This window comes from Abrus precatorius, unplaced genomic scaffold, assembly GCF_003935025.1.
Source record: "Abrus precatorius isolate BTA unplaced genomic scaffold, Abrus_2018 Scaffold6, whole genome shotgun sequence".
NCBI classification, from domain to species: Eukaryota; Viridiplantae; Streptophyta; class Magnoliopsida; order Fabales; family Fabaceae; genus Abrus; species Abrus precatorius.
Genome location: NW_020874406.1, coordinates 768,938 through 780,952, shown reverse-complemented (window position 1 = coordinate 780,952; position 12,015 = coordinate 768,938). Strand labels below are relative to the sequence as shown.

General features: G+C 27.6%; 1 protein-coding gene across 1 annotated transcript; it reads right to left on the bottom strand.

Annotated features, from left to right (window-relative positions):
• Positions 1-5,115: 5,115 nt before the first annotated feature.
• LOC113869219 (LOB domain-containing protein 38-like) lies at positions 5,116-5,839 on the bottom strand. The gene is made up of 2 exons (XM_027505440.1): positions 5,557-5,839; positions 5,116-5,423 (listed from the first exon to the last, which is right to left on the bottom strand). The coding sequence occupies exons 1-2, from the start codon at positions 5,738-5,740 to the stop codon at positions 5,116-5,118; spliced, it is 492 nt and encodes a 163-aa protein (XP_027361241.1). The 5' UTR covers positions 5,741-5,839.
• Positions 5,840-12,015: the final 6,176 nt, after the last annotated feature.

Below are 12,015 nucleotides of genomic sequence, written 5' to 3'. Positions count from 1 at the left end.
GAGAGCTATCCATGGACGTAAAGGAGGTTAGCAGGCAACCATCTTGGAATCCTTAAGAAGATCAAGGCAATACTTCTATTGACACAGAGAAATTCCTTGTTTAGAGTATGCTACCTCAATTCCCAAAAAATATTTCAATGTCCTTAATTCCTTGATATGAAAATTAGAGTGGAGAATGTTTTTGATGTTACTGATTTCTCAAACAAAATTATTAGTCAGAACAATATCATCAACATAAATAATAAGAGCAGTAAATTTAGAATGATGATTTTAATGAAAAAGCAGTGATTAGTATAAGAATGATGGTATCTATAGTTTAAGAGTAAATTAGATAATTTCTTATACAATTTGTGACTTGCTTGCTTCAACTTGTAAATGGATTTTTGAAGTTTGCAACTCTAAGAAGAATTGTACCCATGTAATCCCGGCAGAATCACCATGTGAACATCTTCAGATAGGTCCCCATGAAGAAACACATTACTTACATCAAGTTGTTGAAGAGTCCAACGATAGATAGAAGCAAGGGCAAGAACCACACGAATTGTTGTCATCTTTACAACAGGTGAGAAGGTTTCAAAGTAATCTACACCTTTAGATAATAGTACGTTGAGGATGATTGTGCGGATTTAAGAGAAGGGAGATCAGACTTGTAATCAGTGAAATAGAAAGGTGGTTGGCTAAGTTGAGTTGAGTGATGAGGTGGAGGAGGATTGTCAGGTGGTTGTGAGTTAAGGGAAGAAGAAGAAGGAATCAGTGAGAAGGGATTTTGAGGAGTGTCAGAGGTTGGAGATTTTGGGTTTAGAGGTGAAAGGGATGAAATGGTTGGAGAGGTGTCGTGAGAGGGTTTGGTTCTAAGGAGATGGTGGATCTATCAAGAAGTGTTGGAGTGGTGCGGTTAGGAGAAGTGTTTTGGGTTAGGGGTAGTGTAGATGGGCAATTTGTATTTGGATTTATGGATGGAATTTGTGGACTGTTTGTTTGAAAGAGAATATCATTTCATGAAAGTGGACATTTCTAAAAATAAAAATCTCTTTGTTACTTATGTCAAGAACAACATATCCCTTTGTCCCATTTTCATACTTGTGGTTCCACTACCACATATTAAACAAGTCTTCAAAAAGCGTTATGGTTCTTACACAATAAAAATAATGGCTAAACTATTTAAAACTTAACTTAGATTAACAATATTTTTATTTTCTTTCTTTTTACAAAAAAACAAATTAATAAAACTTCAAGGTGTATCCTCGACACCCTTATCACACTTGTTCCTGAGCTAAAATCATAGATGAGCTAGAACAAAAGAACAAGAAGTTGAAAGATGAAGTGAATAGTCTAAAGGAGCAAATGCTCAAGATCATGGAAATGCTACAAATTTTAGGCAAAAGAACTGCTAAAGTAATCTCTTCAAATCAACAACCACTGCACCTATATAATTGGTAGAACTAATGACATCATTGACTAACAAATATCTACATATTGGCCTTATCACTCAAGGAGTTCAATGGCCACCTTATGGTTTCCTTCTTGGTTATTCACTCCAGTTCCATACTTTACTAAAATGCAAAATCAACCTATCACTTGCTCTCATTTGCCTAAATTTGCTCAGATAGTAATCAATAGATTCATTATGCATTATGTTAACATTAATTAGGTTGATTAGATTGGACTTTAGTTTCACCATAGAATAATTGTTTGTGAAATTTTATTTCTAATTGATTCCATATATGAATTGAATTTGGGGGTAATGTGGTGAACTAAGTAAACGCACCTTTTGTTAATGAAATAGAAAAATACTTTAATTTTAAATCTTCATTCCTAGCTAAATCCCCACATTCTATCAAATATCTTGCTATGTGTTCAATAGTGAATTCTCCATATCTTCTAGCAAATTTGGAGAATTTAGGGACTTTCCATCCCTGAGATAATTTGACTTGCAAGATCATCTAAGAAAATGTCTAGACAAAATAAGGTCTATTAACATATCCTACATCAAAGTCGTGTAGATTCAACACTTACTCAACAATATTAATAATATTTTAATGGTTATGATTATGATAATTAAGATTATGCTTAAGATCATGTCCCTTACATTATTTTATCAAATTCACTCTAACACTAGATCATTTTAATTTCAAGCAATAACTACATGTTGCTCAACATAGGGGTTATTTTTTACTGGTCTTGGACCATTTTGGTCTGACACTGACCATTTTGGTTAGGATTTTGGACAAAATTCAGCTCTTGCCCTGCAGGGTCTTGAGGTGTCTTATAAACATCAATAGTTCGATACATTTGTGTGGTCAATGCTTGATAATTAGTATTGGTTGTTTCAATTATTAGATTAATCATAATAGTCATTTGATGTGTTAACATGACCATTTCGTGGTTAATCTCATCCATTTGCTACTTTAAAAATTGTAAGGCAATGTTCGAAAAGAAATTGGTAGAGACTGAATTCCTACTTGAAGTCCCTAAAGCTCTTAATTGGGTCCTACACATGTTGCCACTCAAATTCATTCTCAGTGGAATGATTTGGTCTTTAGGTGACACAATCATCATTATTGGATTAGCATAAGTCATTTGATGAGTTCTTAGAATTGGTGAGACATATTTAGGAGACAAACCATAATAATGGTCTTGCCCAGGGCTTTGACTAGTTCCTACATTAGAATTGAGTAAACTAACTATTAATTGGCTAACTACCGATGATTAGGGTGTTGGTAGTGTCACTATTGGTATTATGCCTATTGCAATATTAACATTGCGATTGTTATTTTTTGGAGTAACATTATTACCCTTGTTTTAGATTCTTAAATTACCATTACTAGAATTATTGCTTCTATTATTATTATTATTATTATTATTATTAGCTATGACACGATGTTCATTACGTAATAAAATACACTAAAAGTAACAATAGTATACATCAAGATACCAAATAACACACTAATTCAAATGTCTTACTAGACGTGCCAATTTATTTTTAGTGAATTTTAGCAAGTAAACAAATAAATTTAAGAGTCATTTAATTATAATTGAATTTTAGATCTGCTTTTACGGTTTCTTTATAGTGTGTTCTTAACGTAATTATTAATTTAACGTCATAAAAAGAGTAAAATATAAATAGAAATAAGTAGAAGAAGAAACACAAAAAATAAAATTAATAATAATAATAATAATAATAATAAAAGAAAGCAGAAAAAGACTAAAGTAAAACAATTGAATTGGAATTGAATTAAAATAAATGATGAACGTAAACATACAACTTCCAAAGATAATAAAACATTGAAATGTTAATTTTTTAGTGGTGGAGTCTAACTAGTGTGTAAAACTTTGGTGCTTTAGAGATTTTAGTAAGTGTGAACATTTGTATAAAAGTTATAACCCCTAAAGAAGGAATTAAAAATCTATACATAGTTAGAATTTGAATTAACTACTTAAAACATGTTATTCTAAAAATACAACTACTTAAATCATGTTCTCATAACTGTCTTTGCATGTTATCCACAATTTTTCTCACGTGTCTTGATCTTCATATGCTATAGTAACTACTCTCAATGAATTTAGATTCTTTCAAGATAAATCCACTACTTTCTATTATACCTTTGTCATTTGAACTAGATATTTCTAAACTTTGAAACAATTCAACTCTCTTTGACGAAGTAACTTTTAAGTATATAAATTTCTCACTTTCTGATATCCCTATATAATTTGAACTTAGATATTTCTAAACTTGAAACACTTCAATTCTCTTTGATGAAGTAACTTTCCACTTATTTTAAAAATATACTAAAATACGTCCTTTCAACAAATTTTTGGCACTTTTGAGCCCCAAGTTTTTCATCAATAATTTTTTATTAAAAAACCTGTGATAAATTCTTCTCGAAATGTCAATTTTGACTAAAAGTCAAATTTATTTAATCATCTATTTTTTCATAATTTACTAAAAAATCAATGTTTTCTCTGATTACCGTCTCTTCGTAAAAACTTATAAAAAATGAGAAATACTACGAAGGCCATGTGATATAATATTGTAATTGAACTACAAACTTGGGTTATTAAACAGCCATAATCATATATTTCTTATGTTTTTTTTTTACTAAAATAACTACTTCCAATAAACTGAAAGCTTTTCTTCGTACACTAACTTTATAACTCTGATAAATTTTTATTTTTCCCAAACAATAGGCAAAGATTGATGCAGTACCTCTTAAAAGAACTCAATGGCCAGTGAGAAGTCTGTGTGCATCACACACTTTTCTCGTTGCCATATACTATAATTTCGACAAAGAGATGCAGATGTCAAGCAAACTTAGTGATCGATCATCCCATTTAAACCTAGTTGTTGGGCCAACATAGATTTTTTAAGCGCTACGAACGAACCATTGGCCATACATTTTATAATATATTTTTTTAATATATTCTTAATTATTAATTAATTCAATTGTTTTTCGGTATTTTTATACTTCTTAATAAATTTTATTCAATAATTAAAAGTGTATTGCTAGTTTTTTTTCCTGAACCATTACCAACTAAGCAGGGTTCAAACTTCAGACGAGGGTAAACGAATACTTTCATAAGTAACTGCGCTCGAAAAACATCGCAACCAATTTGAACATCATGTTGGTTATATTTCAAGATATCAATTTTTTGTCAAAAGAATTTTATTAATTGTACATGCATACCATATTCAAAGGCAGAAAAGGGTAACGATTTCGAATGCTGACTGAAACACAAATTTAGATTTACTAATTTTTTTAAAGATTACTCTTAATTACGTCACGATGATATGAACTTTGACATATAATAATAACAACTTCATTTTCATTGCCATCATCCTCACGCCAATTTTATTGTAGCTTAATTAATATTATAAAAAAATACATTAAAATTTCTGACCAAGAGAAATTTATACAATTTGCGATGTTTTAATATGGATTCTATAACAGTTTAACTACAACTCATCTCATTATAGTCATGAATCATGGAGGACAAGGGCGAATGGAGAGAAAAACAAGACGTAAAAGAGAAAAGGAACGTGGAAAATATTTATATAGTAGCTAGCTTGGGGGGGGGGGGGGGTAGGAATATTGAAAAATTTAACACTGGTGAGAGTCAGAAGAAAAGAGTGAGGAGCTTCGTTTGAGAGGCAGTGTCTCCTGTGGTACTTGGCAAGGTTGTCATCTCCGAATTCATCAGTGGCTGACAGCTTCCCAAGAGTGTATGAGGTTGTGCGACGTTGACATGAGGAAAGAGTTTCCTTGATGAGTGATGGGGCAGTGGAGTCAATGCGGCACCTCGGAGAACATTCTCAACCCCCAACTGGCAGAGGTTCCACTTGCCACTCCATAGCAGCCCCACTGCTCCGTTCACTGGATTTACTGCACGTCCCACTGCTTCATACAAAAGTGACCGAAACATACCTACCAATGCCATGTCCCCATCTTTATAACATATTATAAGACTGAAAACACAATACTGCATTTATTTAATGTACTCTTGCAAGCAATTAATCGGCGAGATTAAATACTAGTAACAATTTTAATATATGCATACCAGATCTTTGGTTAGTGGGTACTGAAGAAAGGAAAGAGATGAGGGTGGCACGGCCAAAGAACCTGGCGACAAATAGTGTGGCGTGAGCCTGGGCTTGTGGATTCTCTATCCACTGTAGACAATGTCTCAGCACGCAATCCTCGCTGCAACCTTTTCGGAGGGCACGGCAACCGTTGCAGCTCATCTTCGATAATTGCCTAACTAATTCAACACTTTAAATGGTATCTTGCGGAATATTGATGGGCTTAACTAGATTGTGGTAACGCTCAAAATTAAACAGAAAAGCGTCACAGGCTTTAATTGAACTGCAACGTTTGTGTATGTGTAGGAAGGAAAGTGAGTGAGGTAAGGCGTATATGGATGTGGTATATAAAAAGACGATCAAGCGTGGTGCATATGTCGTAGTGCGGTGCAAGCATCATAAACTAATAATTAACCATTGTTGGCTTTTATTATTCTACAACCATGGTTGAGTTAGTAACGGTCAGGGTATGGTTGGTGACACCCAAGCAGGCTTCCAAAGAAATGGGTGAGAGCGGCTCCGGTTATCCGCAAATGTTACAAAGATCCCATCACCGTTGGATTCCGCTCCACATATCTGTCTACTCTCGTATTCACTTTCAATGCTCAAGTTGCATCAATGCAATAAAAGCTTCATTGTCACAGTGAATCATGATTCTTATACTTTAATTTGTTGCAAAATCTATTGCCCATTATTGATCTTACATTATTTCCCCTAAAAGCGTTCAAATTATGCAATGTTTATCGTGTCCTAAGATATATAAAAAATAATAATAATTTACTTGGTAAAGTTACAAGATGTAATTAACCTGAATTGAATATGTATGTTCAAATCTTCTCATTTGCAATTGTTTGCGAACGGCTTTTAGAACCGATCTCAACATGGTCTCACAGAGGAGAAAAAAAAAAAAAGGGATATAAATAACATAACGAATTTATTTTAAAAATTGTCAATATTTTTATTAAGAAAATACAAAATTTAATGCAATTTATTGTATTAATATTATTAGATATTATAATTTTTAATAAAAAATATTATTTTTTATTTTTTATTATGTGAATTTTACATAAATTAGAAAAACTGATAACATAATAAAATACATTATTTTAGAAAAAACAATTTCTTTATCACTTAAACTGATGTTATATAACTTAATTTATTTAATAAAAAATTCCAAAATTAATAGCTCAAATGAAATATTGTGTGTATGTAATCTTAAACGATGTTGGTATTTGTTATTTATTTGTGTAATTATAATTCATGCTTCATAATTTAATCAAGTGATTTAATTAAAAGGAATTTTAATATTTTATTTGTTGATTTATCTTAAATTAAAAGGGATTAATAAGTAAACAATACATAGTTAACTATTGACTTTAAGCATCAATGCTGTTAAAAATTTATTAACAGGATTGAATTCCCTTGGATAAGATCGAGGGTAAGAATAATAATAAAATTGGCCTAGACATAGAAGTTATAGGTAGAAGTTGGATACGTGTCGTCTTTAACCAAATTGGACCACAATTGCACATAAATAAAATACGTTTAGCGTATCTTCCAACAGTATTATTGCCTTTGTGGAAAATGAGATTCCATTTAGGTTAATCTTTTGCAGCTCACACTTTGGCTTTATACACATCTGAATATTGTTAATTAGTGTAAGACTCCACCATGGTATAAAATTATTATATTATTATTGTTGTTGTTTATCTATAGCTACACTAGTTTGTGAAAAAGAGGGACAATTCTAGGCGTTTCAAAATAATTGAGCAGTAGCTAGCACAAACTTTCCATGCGCCCCTTCAATACAATTGGAAGCCAAAAGGGCTTTGGGAAAAGGAATTGAGTATACCATTGCTTGCAAGAACCTTTCAATCAAATTAGAGTGTTAGTTTTTAAGTCCAGTCTCGGTCTAAGAAACCCTCAACCAAGGACAGTTGTGTAGGACTATTAAATAACAAATATTTTCGCCATGATTTGATTGGATGATGATCCTTTCTAGTTTATTTTCAAATTGTATCTACAACTAAGTAGTATTTCATGCATTATATATATGAATGATTTATAAAAAAAAAAGTAAATTATTACAATACATTTTAATATATCTTTATTTTCCTTATAAAACAAATATAATATTTAAAAATATTTTATTAGTGAAAATTATTCATGATAATAAAATAAATTAAAATATACAAAATTTATATATTCAAAGCTTTTAACTTTCAAATTATTAAAATTAATATACTTAATTTTTAAAATGATTTATAAATTAATGAAATTTAGCAATCGATTGCAACAATTAACGAAATTTAAATCTCATTTAGTTGACTATTTAATTTACAAATAATATAAATTAATTTAATACTTTGGCCATGATTTAATTTGATCTCATCCTTTCAATTTTTTTTTTTTTGAAATTGTGTCCAGAAATAAGCAGTATTTCATTCATTATAAAATAATACAATTAGACAATTATATTTTAAAAAAATTAATAATTATTTTTTATTTAATTATCTTAATTTAATTTTTATAAAATGATATTATTACTAATATTTGTTTAAAATTTTAAAACTATTTTAAAAAGTTGTCATCACCATTAAAATACTGAGCAAATTATTGAGTCTAATTATTCTTCTAATAGCAAAGTTAAAATTTTATGTGTGTAGAAACAATTACAGGTAACGCTTACGTGTGTATGGATAGTAAGGTTATATATTCTTTTGGAAAAAAAAATTAGTACAACTTTTTTTCACTTCTTCTTTTTCATTTTTTAAGTTATAAAAATATATTTAGTTCTTGAGAGTTTCGGTCTTCAGCTGAGAAAAGTTTATTTGTATTCAAGAGGATATTAGACTGAAATAATTTTTGAAGACAGCGTTTCTCTCAAAATAATTTGTTGATTACCTATTTCGAATCAATTTTACAACAATCTTAAGAATATGACTTAATAAAAAACTTAGCTCAATACTTTGATATTGATGACAACTTTTTCAAAATATTTTTAAAATTTCAAACAAACATCAGTAGTAAAATACTTCATAAAGATTATATTATGATAATTAAATAAAAATAATAATTAATAAATTCTTTTAAAATATAATTGTATTATTTTTTAACATTATACGCACAAGTGATTTATAAAAAAAAGTTAAATTATTACAATACTTTTTAATATAACTTTATTTTCCTTATTAAATAAACATAACATTTAAAAATATTTTATTAGTGAAAATTATTTCATGATAATAAAATAAATTAAAATATACAAAGTTTAGATATTCAAATCTTTTAATTTTCAAATTATTAAAAATTAATATACTTAATTTTTAAAATGATTTATAAATTAATGAAGTTTAGCAACCAATTACAACAATTAAATAAATTTAAATGTCATTTAATTGAATAGTTAATTTACAAATAATATAAATTTAATTAATACGAAAGCTTAAAACATGATTACAATATGTGAAAAAAAGCATATGATTTCATGAGAAGAAAAATATGATTTGTTTTTGCGAAAACTAAGAATGAAGTCTGAAATCTATTATAATATGTTGTATCTTTTAATTTAAATAAATTTAAAAAATAAAAAAATAAAAGTATTTTTAGTTAAAAACAATAAATAATCTTTTATAATACATGAATAAAATTAAAAGATTGTGACTTTTGAAAGTAAATATTTGGATTAAAAATGATCCTTATATTTATTAATTCAATATTATGTGTGAACATTAAATTAAAAATAAACATTATGATTACAATAATATTAAATTTTTTTATGTAGATAATATATAATTTAAATTTGATATGATATGTCAAAAAAATTATTACATTGAATTAGTAGTAAAAAGACTAAGGCCTTGAGAAAGCCAAACCAGATGTATCAAAAATTTAAATTTAATATTGTATTAACTAAATTTAAGCAATAGTATTTGAGAATAATAAAATATTTAAATAGAAAAAAATAATATACTTAATTTAAGGAAAAAAAGAATATTTTAAAAAAATCTTTTTTGTGAGTAATAACTTAAATTTATGATATAAAAAAATTATTTATTATTAATTTTTTAACGACCTTGACCGCAATTGCAAAGAACCTGGATTCTAGTTTGAATTATTGTCCCTACTTTGCAATGAACGTTTAATTACGAAATGTTTTATTATTATTATTTTTTTAATTTGATTCAACCCTTGTTCCTGCAAGTCTACCAATTGACTATAGATTTTGGATTAGATCCAAAGAAGCTGACCTCTCTTTGACAGATTCGAAGTGCAGAAAATTACAATTTGCACATTATTAGTAAAATAAATTGAAGTCACGCGTTACGTCACTCAGATGCGTCTTTTATTATTTTTATTTTTTCAAGATAAAATATTTTTATGATTAATATAATTATAAAAATTAATAAGAAAGTAATAATAAATACTTAAAATTAAAAATAAACGCATCCTAAGTTATTAAATGATTTCTTAACCATATTAACTGTTGGTTCTGTTGCTACAAATTTTGTTAACTGCTGATTTATACAATACTTAAAATAATTATATTTATTTATTATTTAAAATAAAAAAAAATATTTTTAAAATCATAAATATTTTTTATTTAAAATGTAGGGAATATTTATTATACGTTTATTTTTTAAACTTGTGCGGCACAATTATGTGGCCTAAGGCGTTGTAACCTTCATTTTTTCAATCATATTATATTGATAAATTATCTTAGAAAGATGTGTATGCGGTTAATAGCCACCGGGTTATCATTATCAACGCCCGTGGCGTGCATTTCAAGCATGTTTCTGTGGACTCTAGGTGAGCAATTTTGTTTCTTTTGAATTTTTAGGTAGTTAAGAACATTAAATATATTTTAATATTTTTTGTTATGTTTATTTTTATTATTATTTCATAAATCATTTTTAATGGATGTTTAAAAAAATTATATATTCAATGTGTCCAATGATATATAAAATTTTTATTTAAAATAACAAAATATCATATAATTCAATGTAATAATAATTTTGAATCTTAAAAAAAAATTGTTATATTTTATTTTGTGTCATTTGTTATATATTAAATAAATTTTATGAAAATTATAAAATTTATTACATTAAAAATATGCAATGATATTGAATATTATAATTTATTTAAATATTTATTTATTAATTAATTTTTAGTATATATTTTTCATATACATTAATAAATTATTTCAAAATTAATGAATAATTAGTATTTTTTTACAAATTTATTCTTAATTAATATTTGTTTGATTTGATAGAAGATAACAAATAATAAGTAGATAATTACTGTAATAGAGGAAAGATATGATAAAAAAATTTAAGTAATATTTTTTATAAAATTTAAAATTTTACTGCTTTTTAATTTGTTTACAAAATCATATAAATAATAAATTAGCAGTACACTTTTTTATATTTTTAATAAAAAAATTAATGCAGATAATTTTTTCCATGTTCTGTGACAATTATCATTATTAACTTTAAATTAATAAAGAGTAAAATTAATGATTTATTTTAAAAAACATAAATATTTTTTAATTTAGAAATATATATAATACCTTACCAAATTACGAGTAGAAAAGTAGAAAATACTATGATTCCAATCCTCTTAAAACAAAAAAGAAATATAATGGGTCATATGCTTCGGTCGTCACAACCTCTGGCCGAATACAATACTGACCAACGATTTAAATCTTTCATTTTTTACAGAGGAAACAAATAGAACTGATATAGGAAAGTAAAATTAAGGTGATTTTGTTAATGAAACTCACTCCCATTTCAAACTTCAATAAACTACTCAATCCAATATTTGTAAACTAATGGATGAAATTAGCTTCTTGTACAATGTGATCCCTCTGCAACGTGATAACATTTCTCATGTAAATTATAATCATATTGATATTATGTATACATTATCTATAATTATCTATAATGGAAGTAACAACAGTGGTAGAAGTAGTAAAATATACTAATACTGTGACTATCATGCAATCATAGTAAAAAACCATTTTAACATTGTACCAAAAATGTCATTTGAGAAAGTATATCGATCCGCAGAAAACAAACATAAAACTATTTGCCAAATAAATAACCATGGTGTTCTTATTAAGGATACAGTAGTCTTCAATTATCTATAATGGAAGTAACAACAGCGGTAGAAGTAGTAAAATATACTAATACTGCAACTACATGCAATCATAGTAAAAAACCATTTTAACATTGTACAAAAAACGTCATTTGAGAAAGTATATTGATCCGCAGAAAACAAACATAAAACTATTTGCCAAATAAATAACTATGGTGTTCCCATTAAGGATACAATAGTCTTCAATTAACTCTTCTTCTGTCTTATCACGTGACGTCCTTGTCAATATTTCAAATTCTTCTCTATGTGATGTGGGGAGGATACTTGCAAAAGGCACTCCG

Excerpts from the sequence above, each read along its gene's own strand:
- LOC113869219 (XM_027505440.1), bottom strand. The coding sequence starts at position 5,740 with ATGAGCTGCAACGGTTGCCGTGCCCTCCGAAAAGGTTGCAGCGAGGAT. Across the intron at positions 5,424-5,556 it reads ACCCACTAACCAAAGATCTG|GTATGTTTCGGTCACTTTTG; the intron begins GTATGCATATAT and ends TGGCATTGGTAG.